Below are 25783 nucleotides of genomic sequence, written 5' to 3'. Positions count from 1 at the left end.
CCGAGGAGGGAGCTGGCCCTCGGCCCCCCTGGAAAAGGTGCCGCGTCCACCGCCAGCCCCTGCTCCCCCACCCCCTCCCCAGTTCCCCATCCCAGCCTGGGGGCCCGGCCCGATTGGGCAATCAGGGCCTGCTGGCTGGGGGAGGAACCAGGAAGTTGGCCGGCAGGCCCCATAGGTGATCAGGGCTGCGGGCTAGAGGCAGTTCCTGCATTGAGTGTCTGTCCCCTGGTTGTCAGTGGGCGCCATAGCGACCAGTCATTCTGGTAGTTCCGTCATAACAGTTGCTTTGGCTTTTATATATATAGATCCCCAATGGAACAATACTTGGTCCTTTAAAGGGTAGACTTGATTTTCGGATGACATAAGTTATTCTAGTTAATTTCAGTGGGTGATCAAGCTCTGAACCAAAAACTAGGTGGGCTGAATGAAACTAAAAATCCTATATGGCCCATCAGAAGTAACCTAAAACAGCATTCTTTCACCTGTATATTGCAAGAAACTCACAACACTTGTTACCCATTTAACAGTTTTTAACCCTCCCACTTACCGATGTAGTACTGCTATTGCTGGCTGCACTGAAAGGGTCAATACTAGAAGTGACAAAGGGATCAGCAGAAGATTGTTTGAAGAAACAGTCAGAGGCAAATGGATCTGAACCTTTGAAAGGATCACCTCCAAATGGATCTAAGAAAATACAGCATTATTATGAGATTAAAAAACTATTATACTGAATTTCCTGTCACCTGAAGGCATGACAACTGCAGTAATAAAAAGACATTTTGTTATTTTTTTATTAGTCAAAATACTTTATTTATAAAAAATTTATCTTTTTGTTGAAAGTATTACAGATGTCCCCTCCCTCCCATCCCCATGCCCATCCCCATTTTGAACTCCTACAGAACCTAAGTTAGGTACTTTCTATTATGACTATTGATCTTTAAAAAAAGGTATAGACAGTTCCATCTAGTTAAACAGCTTTAATTAACATTCTTCACCATTCACCCAAAGCATACCAATAATTCCAACACTTACTACACAAATGTTTCCTGTATGGTAGGTTTTAATAATACCTCTAAGTTAGTTCTAATAGGGGGTGCTCCTAATTGAAGGAGGGGGGACTAGAAATTCCATAATGGTTTTGATAAAAGATAAGTGTCCTTAAAAAAAAAGAAAATCCTCACCAGAGGATATGTTTATTGATTTGAGAGAGAGAGGAAGAAACATTAATGTGAGAAAGAAACATGGATCAGTTGCCTCCCATATACACCCCAACCAGGGATTGAATACACAACTTTGATATGTGTCCTGACTGGGAATCAAACCAGCAACCTTTTGGTGTATGGAACAATGCTTGAACCCAACTGAGCCACCCGCCTGGGACAAAAGATAAGAGTCTTTTACATAATAAACTTATTTTTTAAAACTAGCATATAATTTTAAGGGATTCCATTCTAAGACCCTTAATTTATGCTATCATTAACTAAAATAAAACAACAACAAAAACTTTTAAATGTCTTTCTTTCTCTAGCTCAAGGGTAACAGCCAATATTTGGAACAGGTTCGCAAAGCAAAACTAAATGGTACAAATGATTGGCTTTATTCTAATGCAAAATCCTAGAAAAAGAATATCTTAAAGCCTGGCTGGTGTGGCTAAATTGGTTGAGTGTCATCCCATACACCAATAGGTCACTGGTTCAATTCTGGCCAGGGCACATGCCCAGGCTGTGGGCTCAATCCCCAGCAGGGGGCATGCAGAAGGCAACAGATCAATGTTTTTCTCTTCTCGATGTTTCTATCTCTCTCTCCTTCTCCCTACCTCTCTCCCTCAGATCAATAAAAACATACTTTTTTAAAAAAGAATATCTTGCCCTAGCTGGTTTGGCCCAGTGGATAGAGCATCAGCCTGAGGACTGAAGGGTCCCAGGTTTGATTCCTGGTCAGGGCACATGCCTAGGATGCGGGCTGGATCCCCAGTAAGGGGAGTGAAGGAGACAGCCGATCCATGATTCTCTCTCATCATGGCTGTTTCTATCACTCTCTCTTCCTCTCTGAAATTAATAAAAATATATATTTTCTTTAAAAAAGAATATCTTAAAAAGCCTGACATTTAGTAAATCTTTAAGATGTTTCTTTTTGTCCTAGCCAGTTTGCTCAGTGGTTGGAGTGCTGGCCCTTGGACTGAAGGGTTCCGGGTTCAATTCCGATCAAGGGCACATACGTTGGTTGCAGGCTCTATCCCAGGCCCCAGTCAGGGAGTGTGTGAGAGGTAACCAATTGATGTCTCTCACATTGATTTTCTCTCTCTCTGTCTCTCTCCCTTCCTTCCACTTTCTCTAAAAATCAAAGGAAAAATATCCTCGGGTGAGGATTAACAAAACAAAACAAAACAAAACAAAACAAAACAAAACAAAACAAAATATGTTTCTTTTTCCTCCATTCATTGGAGTAGAGTGTAAAAAGAAAGTTCTAAGCCCTGTAGTGTAATAATTATATTTACCTAATCCTTGACTAATAAGGAGTAATCAGTGTAAATATTACTAAAAACATCAAAGTATAAACACTAATGTCATTTTTTAAAAGTAAAGCTAACAGCTAAGTAAATTCACAAGAATCTACCACTTTCACTCTAAAAATGCAAGGAACACACAACATCAAGTGAAACCTTAGATAAGTTTCAAAACTAAATAAAAAGTAAGTCCATTTCCTATAACTACTCATTAGGATCTCTCATTCCTAAATACAACATAAATTTATAATATACTGACCAATTTTCCCAAAAGGATCATCCTTGAAAGGATCACCTATGATAAAATAAATAAGCAGAAATCAAAATAATATTTACTATGTGGCACCATTACTTAAAGGTAACTTTAAAACAAAAGCACAGTTTCTTAAAGCAATATTTGTTTCATTAATCCCACCGCAAAGTAAATAAAACAATGAATGCCATCTACCTTTAGGAAATATTTAAAATAATAAAGAGTAAAGGTAGACCATCAACACACATCCTAAGAGAGTCAAATTTGAATCACAGACTATACTTACCTCTTGATCACAAGTTACAGAAGGATGAGAAAAGACAGGCACGACAGCAAAAATTTTACTAACAAAATCTCTACTCTTCACAACAGTATGAAATGAGTATTACCATCACCACTAGACTCATTACTGCCATGCCTCTAAACCAGTCACGCTTAGTCATGGCAGTAATGAGATCAGTCTGCCATCTTTAAAACTGATATAAATTGACCTATCAGTTTCACAAGGTGATTTTAAAAATAAAATGCAAAAAGAGCTTTAACACAAGTAGTATTTAGCATAGTTTAGAGCAGGGGTGGGCAAACTTTTTGACTCGAGGGCCACAATGGGTTCTTAAACTGGATCAGAGGGCCGGAACAAAAGCATGGATGGAGTGTTTGTGTGAACTAATACATGTTAACACTGCTGCTGGTGAAGGAGCGGAGGGGAGAGCAAGAGAACCCTCCGCTCTTTTGGCTCCGCGGGCCGGATAGAACAGCCGAACGGGCCAGATCCGGCCCGTGGGCCGTAGTTTGCCCACAGCTGGTTTAGAGTGACATCAGATAGTTTAATTTATTAAACTTATGTTTCTTCAATAAGTCTGAGGGAACCTTAAGAGCAGGGATCAGGATAGTATTATAGCTTCCATTGTTTTAAAAGCATGATATTGGCACTTTTAGTAAATAACTGCTGTTTGACTTAAGAGTGCTCCACATCTCTCTTTTGATCCCTATTCTGAAGAAATATACTCTTATTCAGGAGTTTCTAAATCATAATTAAAGGCTTAGTCCTAGGATTTAGTTGCGTAAAGATGACAAATACTAAAATCTAAGCATATAAAACCTTACTCTCCACTCTACTTTTTTATAACAAGTAGGCTCTCAAAATTGAAGCCCTAATTCTTATACAGTTTATATATTTAAAAGCCTTTTTTTGGTAAATCTACAATATAAAAATAGGAGTACTTACTGCCAACAAAAGGATCAGACTGGAAAAAATCCAAGTTTGTATCTGGTACTGGATCTGTCAGGGAACTTGATTCTACAGTAAATGGGTCTTCCTAAAAATAATTTTAAATAAGAAAAAAAATTTTAGGAATCAAAGTTTTAAAAGGTAACATTTTAAAATAACATGCTTTGAAAAATCAACTGATGGTAATATAATAAATATTTCTGTAGCATAAAGTTCATTTAACACATTTTCCTCTTTCCTTAGCATAAAGGAAACCACTAATAAGAGCATTTACATATAAAATTATTTTTACCTCTTTTGAAAGTCTGTCACTGTTAAATTCAGGACAAACTTTTTCATTGACAGCTGCAGTCACCACTTCGATTTCATCAGTCACACCACAAGGCAGTATTTCAGGACTACTTCTTACCTACAAAATATTAATGCCACAAGGACTAACAATGTATTTTCTACTTGGCAGGAAAAAATGACAAAGAAAACCCCCAAATTACTAGAAAATAAAAAGGCAAGCAGAATATATTCATTGAATGACTTCTCCTATAATCTTTCTTGGGAAATGGTATCACCAAGCATAGATGTCACTGAGGTCTTCCTTAACCACTTCCCTTTGGTCATCCCTCAGCTAGATTCCATGTCTTACAGTATCTGCCTCCTACCTTTTTTCAGATTCTTATCTTCTTTTTCATCCTATCACTATCCTCCATTTATATCATTTCTGGTCCAAATTATTATAGTAACCTTCCAACTGCTTTTGTGCCTGTAATATATGCCCTTCCAATCTATCCTTTCTTATAATAATCAAAGTAATAGATTTAAAATATATATCTGATCTTAACCCTTCAGGCTAAAAGTCCTCCAATGGCTTCCCATTGGTTTCTGGATTTATAACAGTAGATAATAAGGCTTAATGCCCTGGCCAGTTGCTCAGTGGTTAGAGTGTCAGCCCATGGACTGAAGGGTCTCAGGTTCAATTCCCAGTCAAGGGCACATACCTCAGTTGCAGGTTTAATCTCTGGCCCTAGTGAGGCCCGAGTAGGAGGCACCCAATCGATGTGTCTCTGACACATCTCTCTCTCTCTTTCTCTCATCCCTTCCACTCTCTCTAAAAATCAATAGAAAAAATGTCTTCACTCCTTGGGTGAGATTAAAAAACAAGTGGCAGCGGCAATCTCCATTTAACAACACGCTGTCTTTGAAGAATAACCTAGTAATTTTACCTTTTGTGCTTAAAAGAAAATTCTATGATATGTCTAGCACTGTACTGTCTAAATAAAATCAAGTATTAATTTTACATCTCTTACTGCTTAATTTAGACTAAAGCAACTCTCACATGGACCATTCCAACAGTCTTAATATGTGTCCAATCCAACTCTCCAATCCACTTTTCACATTTCCTAAAAAGTAAGTTTAATCCTGTTACTTCTTGCTTAAAATTCTTAAATGCCTACCTACTTTTGTATGATAAATTCCTCAATGCTTCAAGATAAATCCAAATTTTTTTTAAACCCTCATCCAAGATATTTTTTCCATTGATTTTTAGAGGGAGGGACGGTAGGAGAGAAACATCGATGTGAGAGACACACATCGACTGGATGCCTCCCACACGTGCCCCAAACCAGGGCCAGGGATTGAACCTGCAACCCAGGTATGTGCCCTTGACTGGGCATGGAACCCTGACCCTTGGGTGAGTGGGCAGACACTCTAACCACTGAGCTGTATCGCCCAGGGCTACATCTAAATTTCTTATCGTCTGGCTCTTTCTGACCGAAAAGTGGTCATTTTTATCCAGGTACACATCACCATCACCCAGGGAATTTGTTTTTAAAATATATGTACCTAGCTATATCCCAGAAACTCACGTTTGGAGTAGGGCTCAGGCATCTATATTCTGACAAAGTACCAGAGGTAAGGCGGGCGCCCACCAGGAGAAAGCCACATCTCCTGTCAATACTCTCCCACCATCACAAGATACTCCTCACAAACTTCCCACGACCCTGTGCGGCGTGTTCGCTCCCGCCTCAGACCTGATGCTCGTGCTGCTTTCTCTGCCAGGAGCGTGCCACTTCTCCTTTGCTCACGCACCCCTTTTTCACTGTGAAGGTCACTTGTGAAGTTCTCCCTAGAACATCTTCTCTGAGCCCCCTCCAACCTGAATGTCCCATGCCTCCTTTGTCACAGCCCTTTCACACAGTGTTACACTACTAGACTGTGCTGCTTGAAGGCAGAGTTCATTTGTCTTTTTTCTCTATAGCTCGCACACATAACACAGCAGTACTCTTTTTTTTTTCTTTTTTAAAAAATTTATTTTTATTGATTTCAGAGAGGAAGGGAAAGGAAGAGAGAGATAGAAACATCAATGATAAGAGGGAATCATTGATTGGCTGCCTCCTGCACGTTGGACCAAGCTCGCAATCCAGGCATGTGCCCTTGACCAAAATCGAACCTAAGACCCTTCAGTCTGCACCCTGATGCTTTATCCACTTAGCCAAACTGGCTAGGGCAAACAGCAATACTCTTTTACACAGTCAGTGGTCTCTAAATAACTGGTAAATAACTGTCCTCAACATTAGGAAATAAAGCATTACTTACAGCTCTGGGTGAGAATATTTAAAAACAATTTCTAAAAGTTATTATTTACCGAACTACTGTTTTGAAAACATATATATAAGTAGACCGGTTAAATTACATTTTAAAATTGTTAAAACTCTTACAACTGTTGGATTAGTTCCTACTCTGCCTCTCAAAAGAAGAAAATCTCCATTGTCCTCAGATAAGGCAAGGCCACATAGTTGTATCAGGTATGATATCAACAAAACTTTTATCTGAATCAATTTTTTTTCCTGAAGTTGATTTTGAGGGTTAGGGAACTATTAGACTCACTGGAGACTCCTGGTGTATGGGCTCCGACTCTAGGTTGCTCTGGCCTTCAGCATGTTCATTCAGGTTGGCTGTTTCACTGCTGCTGGTGCTGAGGCTGCAATAATCTGTAGTGCCATTTACAAGAATGCCGTGTGGGCTACTGCGCCAATTTAATGGATTACTATGGTTTTCCAGCTCTTTCATTTCCATCAATTTCATTTGTATCTGTCAACACAACGTACAAGTACAAACAGAATTTATTACCAGAAAGACATGCAATGTAAATATGGCTATACCCGTAGACTTGATCAAAGATACATTTGCTTCTATAAGGAGAATATGTTGGGAATGAAGCATGACGTAGAGATTTCAGTAATCCATCCCAGTAAGTTCTCCTCTTTAAATCCAATACGCGTGGATTTTGAAAGCTCTAAGAATTTTGACTCAAATATTTGCATACTGGCAGACCTTTAGGGTATAATTAGAAAAAGAAGGGTCAGGGTAATGGGGAAAACAGAGCAAAGTGACAGAGCAAGAGAACATTGTGTAGTGAAGCATTAGAAGAGATAAAGGAAGTTGAGGGACAGTACACGAGGTTTTAGATCCACCCATACTCTTATTGGGAAGGAGAGGAGTAAAGACAAAGATAGTATGAGCTCTGGGATTTCTTAATGAGCCAGAGCTCATGAAGTAGTTTCTAAATCAGAGGTGGGGCACTGTTTTTCTGCCAAGGGCCATTTTGATATTTATAACATCATTCATGGGCCATACAAAATTATAAACTTAAAAATTACCCTGCTATATTTGGTAAAAATTTTAATTAACTCACTCCTCATGCCTTGGCAGTGCCAGACCAAATGATTTCACAGGCCTTATACGGCCCTCAGGTGGGACGTTCCCCACCCTGCAAATCTAAGCTATGCTAAATATGCTAAATAAAAGGCACTCAAAGTTTTTTATCCCAATATCCAAGTGACTTTATACTCTTGGGACCATAGTGGGACACAGAGGGTAGAAGTCAATAAATTTTAATACACACACACACACACACACACAAATGTTGGGGCTCAGTGGCAAGAAAAAAATGCTTATTTATATTAACATCTGTAAAGAATTTACAAATATCTTAAAGAGATTGAGAAGGCAGAATAAAAAAATGTTTGAGTGAAAAGGAATATTCTAAATTTTCATAAAGTATATATATTGTAAATGACATTAAAATTCCCTGTATTTATGCTTTTTGCTTTTAGCAAATATAAAAATGACCCACTGACATTTCAGAAATCCAGGCTCTGTTCATGTAGCCTTATTTTCCCTATAAGGTTTTTAAGTTGTTCAATTTGAAATCTGTAATTTACCACAGATCTTTTGGGGTCATAACCCTGAGAAAGATCATGATTTTGGATTGGGAGACAGATGTAAATTCAGCTCTGTCACTTTCCAGTTAGGTGATCTTAGTCAGAGTAACCTCTCCAAGTCTATTCCTTAATCCAAAAGGGAGTAATAATCACCTGTTTACATGAAGCAAAGAACTCTGTGAAATGTAAAGGACTATGTAAATGACGTGTAAAAATGTGTGTAAAAGTTCTTAGCACACTGCATTTCCCACTACTATAGCAAATTTTTCCTGTTCCTATTCCACTAATTCACCCATCTTTTAAATGTTAAAGACCTTAAGCTCTTTGAGGATAGAGATCACACTTTTTGTTGTTGTTTTGAGACCACAACTTTTGGTATCAACTTTGTAACTCCAATGATGCATATGTAAGTGCTTAATATATGTTCACTTAATGAACACAAGTATTGTGCGTATAAATTTAAACAGTGGGCATCAGAAAGCATATATATCTACCAATTTGTATACTACACATTTGTAACACACAGCATGTATGTGCCTTGTATGTTGCTAGTGCTAAAGAGCAGTGGCTTATATATGTTTTTTTTAAAACTTTAATCCATAGAAAGATATTTTACATCCTAACTCAGTAAATATGTATGTATTTATTTGAATGTCTCTGTGTATATATCTATAATAATAAAAGCTTAATATGCTAATTAGACTGGACATCCTTCAGGACGACTTTCTGGATGAAGCCAGGGCTGCAAGGGAAGCCCAGGTCCCGGGTGCCTGCCAGCAGCCAGAGGGAAGCCTGGGTCCCAGGTGCCAGAGGGAAGATGGTGCTGGCAGCCAGGGGAAGGAAGGTCTACTGTTGCATGAATTTCATGCATCGGGGCTCTAGTGCAGAGGTCCTCAAACTTTTTAAACAGAGGGCCAGTTCACTGTCCCTCAGACATTCCACACACGCGCACTGCGGGCCTGGGACAAGTCGGCTGCTAAGCAGGACAGGCAGCGGCAGCAAAAACACCGGGAGGGTCGGATAAATGTTTTTGGCAGGCTGCATGTGGCCCGCGGGCCGTAGTTTGAGGACCCCTGCTCTAGTGTATACATAAATATAAACACAATCCAGCCGTGGGCAAACTACGGCCCGCGGGCCGGATCCGGCCCGTTTGAAATGAATAAAGCTAAAAAAAAAAAAAAAAGACCGAATCCTTTTATGTAATGATGTTTACTTTGAATTTATATTAGTTCACACAAACACTCCATCCATGCTTTTGTTCCGGCCCTCCGGTCCAGTTTAAGAAGCCATTATGGCCCTCGAGTCAAAAAGTTTGCCCACCCCTGTCCTATATAATAAAAGGCTAATATGCAAATGGACCAAACGGCAGAACGACCAGTCGCTATGATGTGCACTGACCACCAGGGGGCAGATGCTCAATGCAGGAGCTGCCCCCTGGTGGTCAGTGTGCTCCCACAGGGGGAGCACCACTCAGCCAGAAGCTCTGAGCTGGGCTCACGGCTGGCGAGCACAGTGGCAGTGGCGGGAGCCTCCCTCGCCTTTGCAGCAGTCGGACATCTCCTAAGGGCTCCTGGACTGTGAGAGGGTACAGGCCAGGCTGAGGGACCCCTCCCCCCAAGTGACGAATTTCATGCACCAGACCTCTAGTATATAACACATTGCGTACCGCATAGAAATCTCTAAGACATACACCAGGGACCGCACATTTTTGGGCAAACTGCACGTTATTTAAATCATCATAATGCACTTCAGGTGTTGTTTTTCAATAATTATAACATTTTTATTTACAAAAACAATTAAACAATTAAACAGTTAAAGTTGCTAGTACTTTTTTAACGTATGGTACTGCGTAAAACATTTTCCTCTATGAAGAGGGACCAAACAAAACTTACAAAAGTATCTAGATTCGCCCCTTTTTCCATGGGTGGCACAAACTCTGCAGGCTCTCGTAGGAAATTTTTTCTTTCCACTCGCTAGAATACACTTAGGTTCATGCTGCTTCATATCACCTGACAACCTTTTGGGTGGATCTTTACGAGGTGCTCTCCTTGCACCCCCAGGGGGAGGGCTGGACAGATTTGTCTCTGGTTCCGGAGTGCCTTCATTATTGTGATCCGTTATCCAGTCTCTCGCCACCGATAGCAGAAACTGTTTATACTTCATTTTTGCCTGTGGATTGAGGACGTTGTACACTCTAAATGAATTGAAAAGGCCACAGTTTCTAAGGTACAGCACTACTTTTTTTTGTCCATTTCATCGTTTTCCTTAGAATGGAAAAACACGAAAAGAATTGATCTGCACGGTCAACGCCTTTCATGTGGGCATTGTATTCCTTGATGCAGGTAGGTTTTACAATATTCTCTCCCGTTTTTCTATTTTCTTTCCTGTTGTTGAGACAGTGTGTCATGGATCGTTGAGATCATTCGATAACCTGCTTGTCTTTCCATGCTAGGAGAAGAGTATCGCCTTTTCTGGAAAATATTATGTCACCTTTCTTCATTCTTGATGTTTTCATTTCCAAATTTGGCGGTAAACCTCTACTCTCCCTAATAATCCCACAGACTCTAGTTTTGTTCTGTAGCAGCAATTCAGCAGTAGATGTAGCATTGTAATAATTATCCTGGTAAATATGGTGCCATATGCCAAGATAGGGTCCAAGGACTGAAAGAACAGTTTCTTGCAATTTCCTTCCTTCAGCAGTGTATATCTCCATACTGCAGATATAACCGGTGTCATTCTCACACACCATCCGAACAAGTAAATCATATTTTGTTATTTTCGCTGGGTTGTATGTGCGAAATTTGAAACGTCCTCTCCATGGAATCATTCCCTCGTCCAAAGAGAACTGTTGCTTTGGTTTGTATATTGTTCGAAATTTATGCAGGAAATAATCCAGCACAGGTTGGATCTTGAAAAGTCTCCCCGAGCGACTGTCCATTTTGGCGTTATCATTGAAATGCCAGAATGTCCATATTTGCTCAAATTTATGGCGACCTATTGTCTGTGGAAATATAGGGGTACATATCAAAGGATCTATTGACCAATAGTCTTTCAAGCAATCTTTTCTTGTTTGACCCATCAGAATAATTAGGCCAAGGAATTTCTTGATGTCCTTCTGTGTAACTGGAGACCACTTTAGTGTTCTAGATGGTGTTTTGCGTTTCACTGCGGTTTGATCGTGATAGTTGGACAGCTCTTTGCACAACATCTCAAACAATTCATCACCAAAAAAGAGATTGGTCACAGAGGGTACAGAATCACACTGAGACGGAAATGTAGTGACCCCAGCATGACCTTCAAACATTTGTAAGCGATGTGGTGTGTCAATTTCAGACCAACAATTATCAGTACCTTCGTCAGTGTCGGAATCACTTGAAAGCACCGCCACCTTGCGCTTCCTTACAGGTCTAATAATTTCACTGTCAGTAGAATCAGTAGAATCGTCTCCGGAATCGTCAAAAGTCATCTGCATCTTCGATCTCACTAGGAATATCTGATAAATTATCGTTAAATACTTCCGGAAGTGTATCAGTTTCGTTGGTTTCCTTCTTTTTTCTGAGAGAGGGCATTTCTAAAAGCACCAGGAACTTGAAGACGAAGACTATTCGAATGACCAAAATACAATGTAACTGCAATGCTTTAAGGGTTCGTGCAATTATATAGTTTTTTGTAGATTGACCTGCACGGTTTCCACCAATGAGATCGCTTCATTAGATGTGGACTGTGCCGTGCCAGCACGGCCAAGGGTGTCTCTAGGGGGGGTTTGGCGGGGGGGGGCGGGTGGAAGGATTAAGGAAAGACAGACAAGAGAATAATAGCTGGGTCTCGGTGGGACGCTGCTCCCTGAAGAGGAGACAACGCCAGCGCCCACAAGCAGTGTCTTTATTTTATGGCAGATGCCACGAGGCAAAGTAGGGGCATGATCACATTGTTTACAGCATTCTTGTGAGTCTCAACCCTACTCAACTACATGCACCTAAACTCTATCACAAGGCACATGGGGCTACGTGTTCGGACCATAGGTTCAAGCTTACAACCACAGCCGTTGGCTATGATTGTGCTGGGAGGGCCCTGCCCTCCAGCTGGGACTTGATCGTGGCAGTGAGCGGATCCTGTCCTTTCAATAGTCCAAGGCTTGAACCTGGCCAAAACACTGTAACCGCGCCTCACATTGGACAAGACAGTGTGTTGACATCTAAGGTCCTTAACAGATGGGGTGCGAAACACAAGAAAACTCGTGAGCGGTCCTTAACAGATGGCGCGAGAAACATGAGAAAACTCCTGAGCGGTGTACCATCTCACACCTGTCAGACTGGCTATCATCAACAAATCAACAAACGACGACAAGTGCTGGAGAGGATGTGGAGAAAAAGGAACACTTGTGCACTGCTGGTGGGAATGCAGACTGGTGCAGCCACTATGGAAGACAGTATGGAGTTTCCTTAAAAAACTGAAAATGGAACTCCCATTTGACCCTGTGATCCCACTCCTAGGAATATATCCCAAGAAACCAGAAACACCAATCAGAAAGGATATATGCACCCCTATGTTCATAGCAGCACAATTCACCATAGCTAAGATCTGGAAACAGCCTAAGTGCCCATCAGTAGATGAATGGATTAGAAAACTGTGGTACATCTACACGATGGAATACTATGCTGCTCTAAAAAGGAAGGAACTCTTACCATTTGCAACGTCATGGATGGAACTGGAGAGCATTATGCTAAGTGAAATAAGCCAGTCAATGAAGGAAAAATACCACATGATCTCACTCATTCATGGATAATAGAGACCATTATAAACTTTTGAACAATAATAGATACAGAGGCAGAGCTGCCTCAAACAGATTGTCAAACTGCAGCGGGAAGGCCGAGGAGGGTTGGGGGGCAAGAGGTAGGGGGGTAAGAGATCAACTAAAGGACTTGTATGCATGCATATAAGCATAACCAGTGGACATAAGACATTGGGGGATAGGGGAGGCTAGGGGACTGTCTAGGGCAGGGGGATAAAATGGACACATATGTAATACCCTTTGTAATACTTTAAGCAATAAAAAAACAAACAAAAACAAACACTCTGAGATTAATAAACAGTTTCAAAGATAAAAAAAAAAAAAAAAAAGAAAACTCCTGAGCGGTACGCAATGTGATAATATAGACACATACATAATCATACATAGTTTATATATGATTTCACATACACATATATGCCTATACAGTGGTGAAACAAGTTTCATGAATACTTATCCTTACTACATGTAATGCATCCTGATGTTTTCTATTTTTTCATTAGACATTTTTTTTATCATGACCACTTAATTTCAATACCTACTACAACCTTGCCATCAAAAATTTAAAACCTTAACACTAAAATAATACCCATCATACAGATGCAGTGGAAAGTGGATATACCAGCCTATTAATTCTATTTAGGGCAGTTTGTTCCCCATGGTTATGTCTGAGACAGTAGAATCTTGAAGAGAACTAGACATTCTTGTGTCCGGCTCTCTCATACACCTGTCACTAAGCCTGTGTTCTTCCTTAGTCTCTGAGTAAACTTAAGGTGATATAAAAAAAATACGTCATACAACACCAGCTCTTTGTAAATTGTGCAAGGAAAGTGCAATAAACTATGAAAACACCTTTAAAGTACTTGTATAAAAGCAGCATACATCGTATAACCACAAGAGATTTAAGGTCAGAGGTCCTTTGCTTTTTTCTTGCTTCAAGTACTAGGTAAGAATTAAAGATGAAAATTCAGCAAGTTAGAAAAATTTTCGTCAACTAGTCCTTTTTCCAGAAAAGCTAGTGTAAGCTTTAGAGAGCAATTAAGTCTCAGGCTAATTTACAACCAGATTTTCATTTTTACAGACTCATGGGAATATACTGCCCGCTGTGGGAAAGACACACAAGCCATTGAGTAAAATGTAAAAAATAGAGGAGTGTTTATTCTTTATCTTTTTGAAATTTCAATGATATTTTTTACTTAAAATGTTATTCATGATTGTCTTAATAAAATATATTTAATTACAAAAATAACCTGTCTTAAAATACAGCTTGAGTTGTATGAGCTTGAGTTGTGTCTGGCTCTCTCATACACCTGTCACTAAGCCTGTGTTTTCTTCAAGATTCTACTGTCTCAGACATAACCATGGAGAACAAACTGCCCTAAATAGAATTAATAGGCTGGTATATCCATTTAATACTGCATCTGTATGATGGGTATTATTTTAGTGTATGAGCCCAACATATTTATTCTTAAGATTTGGAGGTCAGATGCAAGGCAATAATTCCTTCTAAAGATACCAAACATATTCTGGCACACGTGGTAATACAGTTTACTGAGGCTATTTTCCTTGCTCACATTGTTTTATTTTCTAATGATAATTAATAATACCGAGTCCTGTCTACTTTTCTTATTTATAATCCTTCCTTTGAAAGAAGTCCCCTTTCTTCTTTTTTTAAAAAACATATTTTTATTGATTTCAGAGAGGAAGGGAGGAGAGGGAGATAGAGACATCAATGATGAGAGAGACTCATCAATCGGCTGCCTCCCACACACCCCAAACTGGGGATTGAGCTCAACCTGGGCAAGTGCCCTGGCTAGGAACCAAACAGTGACCTCCTGGTTCATAGATCGATGCTCAACCACTGAGCCATGCCAGCTGGGCAAGAAGTCCGCTTTCAAAAAGTCAAAGAACAGAAAACAAAAAAGACAAGCCAGATGTTGAGAGGAAATTATTTGTAAATTAAACATCTGATAAAGGAATTGTGTCCAGAATATATATTTTAAAAACTTATAATTTAATAACAAGACAACCCAATTTTAAAAATGGACAAAAGAATTAAATAGACATTTCATCCAAGGAGATATATGAATGGCTAATAGGCACATGAAAAGATACTCAGCATTGCTAATCATTAAGGAAATACCTTCTAGAATAGCTATATTAAAAAAGTGGACAATGAAGGTGTTGGTAAGAATTTGGAGAAACTGGAACCCTCAGACATTGCTGAGGGGAATGTAAAATGGTACTGCCACTTTGGAAAACAGTTTGGCAATTTAAAGTTAAAAAAAGTTGAGCAAAACTTTACAATATAACTAACGATTCCATACCCAAGAGAAATGAAAATATATATATGTCCACATAAATAATTTTATGCATATATTCGTAGCAGCATTATTCATTACTAGAGGCCCGATGCATGAAATTCGTGCAAGAGTAGGCCTTCCTTCCCCCGGCTGCCAGCACCGGCTTCCCTCTGGCACCTGAGACCCGAGCTTGCTTCCTTCCAGCCGCGGCAGGCACTCAGGATCTAGGCTGACCCGAGCTAGCTTCCCTCTGGCCAACAGCCAGCACCCAGGACCTGGGCTGACATCCCTCCGGCCACCCACCAGCACCCGAGACACAGGACCCAGGCTGGCTTCCCTCTGGCTGCCCACTGGCACCTGGGACCCAGACTGGCTTCCCTCAGGCCACCTGCCGGAACCCGGGACCCAGGCTTCCCGCCAGCCCCGGCTTCGTCCGGAATGACATCCAGAATGACATCTGGTCTAATTAGCATATTACCCTTTTATTATTATAGACCAGAGGCCCAGCGCATGAAATCATGCGTGGGGCCGAAACCGGTTTGGCTCAGTGGAAAGAGCGTCGGCCTGCGGACTGAGAGGTCCCAGGTTCGATTCCGGTCAAGGGCATGTACCTGGGTTGCGGGCACATCCCCAGTAGGAGATGTGCAGGAGGCAGCTGATCGATGTTTCTTTCTCATCGATGTTTCTAACTCTCTATCTCTCTCCCTTCCTCTCTGTAAAAGATCAATAAAAAAAATATTAAAAAAAAAAGAAAAAGAAATCATGCGTGGGAAGGGTCCCTAGGTCTAGCCTGTGATTAGGGCCATCTTCTCCCCGTTCACCAGTCCCCAGTCCTGCCCCACCACTGCCACCAATCGATCAGAGCCTGCGGGCCAGGGGAAAGGACCAAGAGGTCTGCCTTCCGCCTGCTCTCTAGTCCCGCCCTGCCGTGCCACCCACCCCGGTTCACCCGTTCACCATCCACTGATCCATCGGAGACTGCGGGCCGGGGGGAGAGATCAAGAGGTCTGCCTTCCACCCGTTCACCAGTCCCCAGTCCAACACCACCCACCCCGGTTCCCCTATTCACCATCTGCTGATCCATCGGAGCCTGTGGGCCAGGGGAAGGGACCAAGAGGTTTGCCTTCCGCCCGCTCGCCGGTTTCCAGTCCCACCCTGCCACCACCCACCCAGTTCCCCGTTCGCCATGCTGCAATTGGAGTCTGCAGGTGGGGGGGGGGGGTGCAGTTAGGAACCGAGACGTGGTCAATGCACCTCATCGCAACTGGTCGAGCAGTCATTCTGGTTGCTGGGCTTTTATTATATAGGACGAAATTCATGCACATTAAAAGGGGATTAATTAGAGGAAATATTTTAATATTGCTATTTGCCCTTTCTCTATAATAGAAGTGTCAGAAATGAAAGAAAATTAGTAAAATGTATATGAAAATCTCCCTCCTGTCAGAGTCTGGGGCCCAGAGTCAAGTCCCTGCTCACCCACATGTGCCTTGAAATAGCGCGAGACCCAGACCCAGCCAGCCCCACTCCCGTCAAGCCCCGCAGGGTGGGGGGCACAGCCTCAGGTCCCCTGTCAAGCCCCACCAGCAGGGGTGCAGCCTCAGGTCCCCCGGCCTGGCCTCAGGTCCCCTGGTCCTGGCATGAGGGTGTGATGACCATTTGCATATTAGTTCTTTATTATATAGGATAGCCCCAAAGTAGGAAGACTCCAAATGTCCATTAACTGGGAAGGAATAAACAAAATACCTATAATCATTCAATGGAATACAATGTTGATACATGTTACAACATGGATGAATCTCAAAAACATTATGTTAGGTCTGGTCAAATAATGGAATCAATATGCCCTCCCCGGGGAAACTGACCATTAGATCATTTTACAACCAACATTCCCTTTTGCTTAGACCACATTCCATTTGCTAAGAGCAGTAACTTTCCCCACTGGATTTGCCCAGGATCTGGACCTACCCAGAGAATTCTCCATCAAAAAAGCTTGCCTAGAGTCCTTTAAAATCTGTGATACACTATTCCTGAGTGCTGGCATCATTTTGGAACTCAGCCCATCTGGTTTCCAGATGACCCAATAAATTTATAAATCTTTACCACTTTCAGCCTCTTGTGTACCTCCTTTGGTGACCCTAACACATTATTGTTACAGTTTGTTCAAATTCAAAATAAAAGGAATGGGCTATGTCCAAAAAAATAAATGGAGCCAACTTTAAATGGAGCCAGATCTGTCATGGCAGAGGTACTGATTTGTACATCTTATGCCTCAAACTTCTGGAATGTTAAAACAGGGTGTGGTTCTGTGGTCAGAGCATCAGCCATGCACCAAAGGGTCTCGGGTTTGATTCCTAGCCAAGGGCGCAAACCTGGGTTGCAGGTTTGATCCCTGGACCCCAGTTGGGAGCAGGTGCAGGAGGCAACCAATTGATGTGTCTCTCTAATATTAATGTTTCTTTCTCTCATTCTCTTTCTCTCCCTGCCTCCCTCCCACTCTAAGATCAATGGGGAAAAATATCCTCAGGTGAGGATTAACCACAAAAAAAAGAATGACAAAAAAACATGGCAAAATAACCTTTGGACTGGGCATAGGGAAACACTGTGTCCCAAAAAACTGTTTGCAAAGGTAACAAAAAAACAGTTATTAAGACTGCTGGACTGAAAATTAAAAATGTTTAAGGGGAGGGGGTGTTGGGGGCTGGGTGGAATTGGGCAAAGGTGGGGGAAATGGGGGGGATTTGTAACAGTGTCAATAATTAAAACAAACAAAAAAAGTTTAGAATTAACTATGTTATATTTATCTGAACCAACAGAAATGCTTTCCTTCAGTCGATGTAACTGTTCCCCTCCCACTTCTCATAAAAACACGATATGGGTTTCTGCCTAGTGTGTACCAAATAGCTATTCTTATTGATCTCAAATAAATGCTTTTTGCCTCTCATTTTGAAAGGCCCTTCCTTTTATTTTTAAGTTAATAGCTACATGATCTCTATGCTCCTATCTAACCATCTTATTATCATTCTATAAAATATTCTCCATTTAGGAAGGCCTAGAAATAACAAAGCAAAGGATCTATATACTGAACCCACCACAACGCTGCACATTTATCTATATAAAAACCAATTTTCTATTTTAAAAATTAAAAGTTGCCACATAAGCAAGACTGATTTCAAAATTAGAATCACAACAAGATACTGGGTATAAAAACACACAACACTTAGCATCTATGTATCAAACACTATGCTAAAATGTCTCACAGGTTTTGCTTCATTTAATCCTCATAGCAGCCCTGGGAGGTAGAGGTATTATTAATTCTCCAATTTTAAAGATGAGGAACCTGATGCTAAAGTGATTCAGATAGTAAGTAGCAGAGCCAGCACTTAAACTAAACCATCTTAACCATGACTCCAATGATTATTATCACACATACAAAATGAATGATAGTTTAATTTATGACAGGCAACAAGAAACCTGTTTGTATGAAATTACTGAAAAATGAATAATACACTAGGCAGAGAGAGAAAAGAGAAGTTGAGAAAGTATTATTTACTACAAGGATATGCGAGCGCCCATCTGAGCATATTTCTCATATTTCTTGCTGCTATAAAGACTTACTGAACTAAGTTCCTGCTGTGAATCTTGCAGGTGCTGCTGAAGAGGTCCCAGCTGGGCCTTCCCTGATTCCACACTCTCCTCCAATTCTGCTGTTTCTTGCTGTAGGCGACTCAGCTCCTCCCTAGCTTTGGCCAGCTCTTCTTCATAAGTGGAGATCTGCGATTCTTGACTAGTTAACTCAGCTTTCAGGGATGAGATCTATAATATGGAGGTGAATGAGAAGAAAGAGGGATTAAAAAAAGAGATGTCATTAAAATGTTCCATAATACATTTATTTGTTTAGCTTACTATTTTGGTATTTTTAAATGTAAACATTTGATAGAAAAGACAATTAGGGAATAAATAGTTAAAAGGCACAGGTACCGTACTTCCAAATAAAATTTGGAAAAATAGTACAGTAAGTGCCCTATTTTCCCTAAAGAAGGCCTGTAATTTCTGAGTGAACTAAGTTCCATTTCCTTCATGTGCCTGATGTTGATGAGAGATTGCCACCTAATGACAGCAACAACAAGAAACAGAGAAATGTTCCCATTTTAAGCCAGGGAAAGCAACTAAGGTGTAAATACAGCAGTAAATGGCCAGTCTTTACCAGCTGAGCCTCCTCAGAGCATTTCTTTCTGACTTCCTGGAGTTGTTCCTCCAGCTGGGCTTTCTGCTCATCCAGCCCATCGAGGAGTTCCTGTACTTGCTGTTTCTGGGCCTGTAGATTTTGCAGATTAGTACTCTCCCTTTGGACTTCATCTTGAAGATCCTGAAATATAAGAAAAGGAACATATTTATTCTCTTTGGAGACAGGGGAAGATTAAGCCAACAATTTTTAAGAGCCTATTTAAGAAAAATAAAATATTATCTTATTAATTATATTGTATAGGTGGATTGGAGGACTCGTAGCTTTAAATACAATCTTTACTTGAGGACCTCTTCCCTAGATTCCAGATTTAGGTATCTAATTTGCTTACTCAAATCTGTCCTTGGATGTCTGATGATTTTCACAAACATGTCAAAAACTCCTGGCATCCCCTCCTGCCCCCAAATCTTCCTCATCCTCAATCTCCCCACTCCCTTTCAGTTTGTCTGGCCAAAAAATATGTCATCATCTTTGACTCTTCTCTTTCCCTAACATCTTAGCTCCAATCAGTCAGTTTATTTTCAGTACAGCAGCCAATTGTTAGAAACCTATGTCAGATGATGCCATTCCTCTACTCAAAACTCTACACCGACGCCCCATCTCCCTCACTGTGAAAACCGAAGTCCTTACAATAGCCCTACATGATCCCATCTCTCAACTTCATTTCTTACTGCTCTCTTTCTTGCTTGCTCAATTTCAGCCATACAGACCTCACTGCTGCTCCTCAAACATGCCAGAAATGCTCTCATCTCAGGATCTTTCACTGATTATTCCCTCTTCCTCCTTTTTTTTTTAAACTGCTCATCAATGAGAGAGAAACATCGATCAGCTGCCTCCTGCACACTCCCTACTGGGGATGTGCCTGCAACCAAGGTACATGCCCTTGACCAGAATTGAACCTGGGACCCTTCAGTCTGCAGGATGATGCTCTATCCACTGAGCCAAACCAGTTAGGGCTCTACCCTCTTTTCTAATTCACTGATCTGAACTTTGGCTTTCCCTAATCTGCTGTGTATTCCTTCCAATGTTATTATTTATTAGTGCTATGTCATTCTTATTTCCGACTGGTCTTTTTTCATAGTTACTATATCTTTTCTCATGCTGAGCATCTTTGACATCATTATTCTAAACTCTATACCTGGTAAATTTCTTTTTAAAAAAATATATTTTATTGATTTTTTTACAGAGAGGAAGGGAGAGAGACAGTTAGAAACATCAATGAGAGAGAAACATCGATCAGCTGCCTCCTGCACATCTCCTACTGGGGATGTGCCCGCAACCAAGGCGCACGCCCTTGACTGGAATAGAACCTGGGACCCCTCAGCCCGCAGGCCAACGCTCTATCCACTGAGCCAAACCGGCCAGGGCAAATTTCTTATCTCCATGTCGTGTACCTCTTCTTCTGGAGAATTCTCTTGTTCTTTCATTTGGGGGTTGTTTCTTTGTCTCCCCATTTTGGTTGCCTATTTGGGTTTGTGTCTATGTATTAGGTAGATCTGCTACAACTCCCAATCTCTAATGCAGGACAATGTCAGATACTGTTTTCTGACTCGCCCTGAGTCCTCTGTTTGGAGCTATCAGCAATCCACAGCTTGTGGCTCCCTCTGTTATGGCTGGGTGCCTTTGGAAAGGACCAAAATATACACCAGGCTCTGCTTTTTCTAGCCCCAAGCCCAGAAGGAAATCAGGCAAAGACTCAAAGCCTCCAGAGATCCACCTCTGCCTGAAGTCTGACTATTATTCTCAGAGACATAATTTGCCTCAGGCTATAGACCACAGGGTGGGGCAAGAGGGCTTCCAACAGGGTGGGAGCAACTGCCTTCTCCTCAGTCAAAAACCTTCTGGATAGTAAAGGCCCACTGGAGAAGATATCCTCTGTAGCAAGAGGGAATGACTCAGCACAGGAAAACTGAGTAACTGCTTTCTGAGCTCAACCCTCGAGCCCCCAACCCTGGACTCTCCTCATTCAGCTCCAGTCCACTCTGCCCTTCCTGTGCTGGAGCCCAAGGTAAGTGGCTGCACATGAAATTTTGTGCATTGGCCCTTTAAGAAGGTGCCTGCATATCCAGCCATCTCTGGCAGACAGCAACCCTGCTGCTTTTCACAGCCAGATGTTCTGTGGGGTCCCTCTCAGTTCTGGTTCTCTGGACTGGGGTTTAGACTCCAAAGTTCTCAGTGTGAACTCCCCATGGCCGAGATATCCCTCCAGATCTTCAGCTGCTGTCTGTGGAATCCTGGCCAGCTCTTTTGTGCGTCCACACTTCCTACCAGTCTCTATGTGGTCTCCACTTTCCATCCTTGGTTATAAGGGTTCTTTCTCTCTAGCTCAGTGGTTCTCAACCTTCCTAATGCCGCGACCCTTTAATACAGTTCCTCATGTTGTGGTGACCCCCAACCATAAAATTATTTTTGTTGCTACTTCATAACTGTAATTTTGCTACTGTTATGAATCATAATGTAAATATCTGATATGCAGGATGTATTTTCATTATTACAAATTGAACATAATTAAAGCATAATGATTAATCACAAAAGAAATATGTAATTATATATGTGTTTTCCGATGGTCTTAGGCGAACCCTGTGAAAGGGTCGTTTGACACCCAAAGGAGTCGCGACCCACAGGTTGAGAACCGCTGCTCTAGCTAGTCTTCAGTTTATTTTTCAGGGTGGTTTTTTCTGTATTTTAGTTGTATTTCCAGTTTGGTTCTGGGAGCGTGTCAGTGTATCTTCCACTTACTCCATTGCCATTTTTAATCTCCAGCAAACACTTTCAATAGTGCTTACAATGTGCTAGGTACTCTTCCAGGCTTTTCATATATATTAACTAATTTATAATCTATATGACAGATCTACAAGGTAGGTACAATTATTATTCATTTTACAGATGAGAAAATGGAGGCATAGATGATCAAGTAACTTATTCAAAGTTAGTTAGCAAATGATGGATTCAAACGAGGTCCAGAATTTGAGCTCTTAATCACTATGCTATACACTATCTGTAGACTAAATGTCTCACACATGTGTGCCACTATTTTTCAAATACAAGCATACCTTGAAAATATTGCAGGTTTGGTCCAGACAACTGCAATAAAGCAAATATTGCAATAAAGCAAGTCACATCATTTTTTTTTTGGTTTCCCAATGCATATACAAGTTATGTTACTACTATACTGTAGTCTAGTAAATGTGCAATAGCATTATCTTCTAACAATGTGTACACTTTAATTCAAAAATACTTTATTGCTAAAAAATTCTAACCATCATCTGAGCTTGTTGGAAAAATGGCACCAATAGAATTGCTCAATGCAAGGTTGCTACAAACCTTCAAATTGTAAAAAAAATAAATAAAAAATGCAATACCTATAAGCATAATAAAAGGAGGTATGCCTGTAAATGTAGATGCTTCTGTGATTAAATAAAATATTGAACAATGCTATTTATAATTGCTTTTCATCGTATATTTTCTCTTGCCAACTAATCAAATCTGAATTATAACTATCATTCTGCTCTCTTTAAAATTATTCTTGAAAAGGGCCAACACAAATCAGGATCCAAGATGAGGACCTTCATGAATGAGGACTAAGGGGTCTACCCACCACAGAATAGTGTGAACCCCATAGAATCCCACTCCACCCCTGATGTCATTCCTGGGAGACCCTTTGCAGGGCTGTCAGGATAAGTAACTTTCCTCCCTCATTTCCAAATCTGGGAACCTGGAAGTGACTGCCTTAATTAGAGGGAAGCAGAGTCAGATTCGCCAAGGGGGAGGGCTCAGGCAGTTCTGGGAGTCAAAGTGATGATCCAGTGAAAAAGAAGGTAGTTTGGGGCCCAGATTTGAAAGTTCTGATGTGTTTTGTAACCAGTTTTACTTTATTCTACAGATGAGGGAGAACCATCTGTAGAAATAGCAGAGTGATTAAAGAGCACTCCTATCTGATAAATTATTTAAAAAAAATAAAGTTGGACATATGGAATAAGAAGAAACAAAAACTGAAAAATAATTATATGTTTATTGTATTTATTGCATGTCTTTTTTGAGAGACAATGCCAGGTGCATATATAAAACAGCATCTCTGTATTTAAGTATGGATCAGTTAACAGTGTAGGTTAGGTTAAAAATTTAGGCATGACTAGCAGTTTGGCTCAGGGATAGAGCATCAGCCTGCGGACTGAAGGGTCCTGGGTTCGATTCCTGTTAAGAGCACAGGCTCCAGGGCAAGCGCAGGAGGCAACCAATCGATGGGATAAAATGCCCTTTGTTAGATTAAAATACTTAAATTTCTATTTACGATTTTTATAGTGTGTAGACCAAGACTGATCTGACATTTAAAATTTCCATTATACGAAAATAATCTTTACTGCTTTAGCATGTCACTGTGGCATACACTTTTCTTGTGTTTTTAAGTTTATATATTTGTTTTATACATTATATTATGGGCTATTCTTACTCTTCAGGAAGGCAGAATAACTGCTTCATTTCAACACAGTAGCTTGAGTAATACAACAGTTTGAAAAAGTCTTATAATTAAATTTTTTTTAAATGCCACTCATTATGAATGCCTTATTGTATTATTATATGTATTATAGATATATAGTAAAATATTTAAATCATATAGTTTGTACATAAAAATATGCTGGCCTAAAAAGCAGTTTTTAAGACTACTGGGAGAAATTTTTTTTCTTTTCCTTTAATTAAAAATGTTCAACCCAGCTGGCATGGCTCAGTGGTTGAATGTTGACCTATGAACTAGGAAGTCACTGGTTCGATTCCTGGTCAGGGCACATGCAGGGCTTGCAGACTTGATCCCCAGTGGGGGGCATGCAGGAGGCAGCTGATCAATGATTCTTTCTCATCATTGATGTTTCTATCTCTCCCTCTCCCTTCCTCTCTGAAATCAATAAAAATATATTCTAAAAAAGTATTCAAAGGCAGGAATAGGAAAAATATGTTAACTATTTCCATCCTCAAATATTCTAGTCTAATTTCACATTCTCTCCTAAACTTCAAAGAACAACATTGGACTTCACATATGTAATGATATATCTACACTAATAAAAGACAAGATGTTAATTGACCACACCTTCGCTACGCCCACCAGGCAATCAGAAGAGTATGCAAATTAACCCAACAAAGATGGCCGTTAAATTTGCATACTGCAGGCGGGGCGGCACAGTGTGATCTGCCTGCCCCGCAGCCCACCAGGCCTGCAGTCCGTGTGTGCGGCCCGGCGGGCGGCGGGGCGGGGCAGATCATGATCGGCCTGCCCTGTGCCCCACCCCGCCCCACTGCCCACCAGGCCAATCGCGATCTGCCTGCCCCACCCCACCGCTCGCCGGGCCTACCGTGTGCGGTGAGCAGCGGGGCGGGGCAGTACAGCAGAGGGCCTGCCATCTGCGACCCGGGGAGCTGGCCTAAGCCAGCAGGTGGTTATCTCCCGAGGGGTCCCAGACTGTGAGAGGGCACAGGTCTGGCTGAGGGACACCCCCCCCCAACCCCCCGCCAGTGCACAAACTTTTGTGCACCGGGCCTCTAGTAGTATTTATAATTAGATATAACTTGATCTCTACTTTTACTGTAAATCTAATAAAAATAAAATTTACCTTAACAGGGTCATATAAGAAAATGTCTAGGACATAATGCTAATTCTTAAAAGCTGAATACAAAGACTGAATCACAAATAGAAAGCCATCCTATCTAATAATAGACAAACATGGTAATTAACCATACCTCCACTACACTTCCCATTGGCTAATCAGCAGGATATGCAAATTAACTGCCAACAAAGATGGCGGCCGGCAGCCACACAGTTGAAGCGAACATGAGGCTTGCTTGCTCCAGTGCCGGAGGAAGCCAAGGTTCCCCGCCTGTCGCAGCCCAGCTCTGAGATCCAGATGCAACAATGTTGCAATTATAGAAGCTAAACAAACCCAGAAACCTACTTTCAGCCGCCAGCGGGCTCAGAGCTTAGAGCGCCAGTGATGGCAACAGAGTTTCAATTATAGAAGCTAAACAAACCCAGATACCTGCTTTCAGCCAGCCACAGCCTCAGAGCTGGAGCCAGCTCTCAGCTCCAGTGACAGCTATAGAAGGTAAATAAATCCCAGAAAAAAAAAAAAAGGAGGCTGGGAGCTTCAGTCGCCCGCCAGCCTGAAAACGGCCCTCAGTCCCTCACCCAGACTGGCCAGGCACCCCAGTGGGGACCCCCACCCTGAAGGGGGTGTGACCAGCTGCAAACAGC

At 41.2% G+C, this 25783-nt stretch overlaps 1 protein-coding gene across 1 annotated transcript in view; it reads right to left on the bottom strand.

Annotated features, from left to right (window-relative positions):
• The window catches only part of EPS15 (epidermal growth factor receptor pathway substrate 15), a 121049-nt gene that overhangs the window by 22599 nt on the left and 72667 nt on the right, over window positions 1-25783 (bottom strand). The window contains exons 14-20 of the mRNA XM_081087156.1: window positions 19504-19665; window positions 18915-19112; window positions 6871-7074; window positions 4283-4399; window positions 3988-4078; window positions 2766-2801; window positions 548-684 (exon numbers count right to left, since the gene is read on the bottom strand). Coding sequence (XP_080943282.1) covers window positions 548-684; window positions 2766-2801; window positions 3988-4078; window positions 4283-4399; window positions 6871-7074; window positions 18915-19112; window positions 19504-19665 — 945 coding nt within the window. The remainder of the gene's footprint in view (window positions 1-547; window positions 685-2765; window positions 2802-3987; window positions 4079-4282; window positions 4400-6870; window positions 7075-18914; window positions 19113-19503; window positions 19666-25783) is intronic.

This window comes from Myotis nattereri (genome assembly GCF_964212035.1).
Source record: "Myotis nattereri genome assembly, chromosome: 3".
NCBI lineage: Eukaryota > Metazoa > Chordata > Mammalia > Chiroptera > Vespertilionidae > Myotis > Myotis nattereri.
This window is presented reverse-complemented; position numbering and strand designations above follow the sequence as displayed.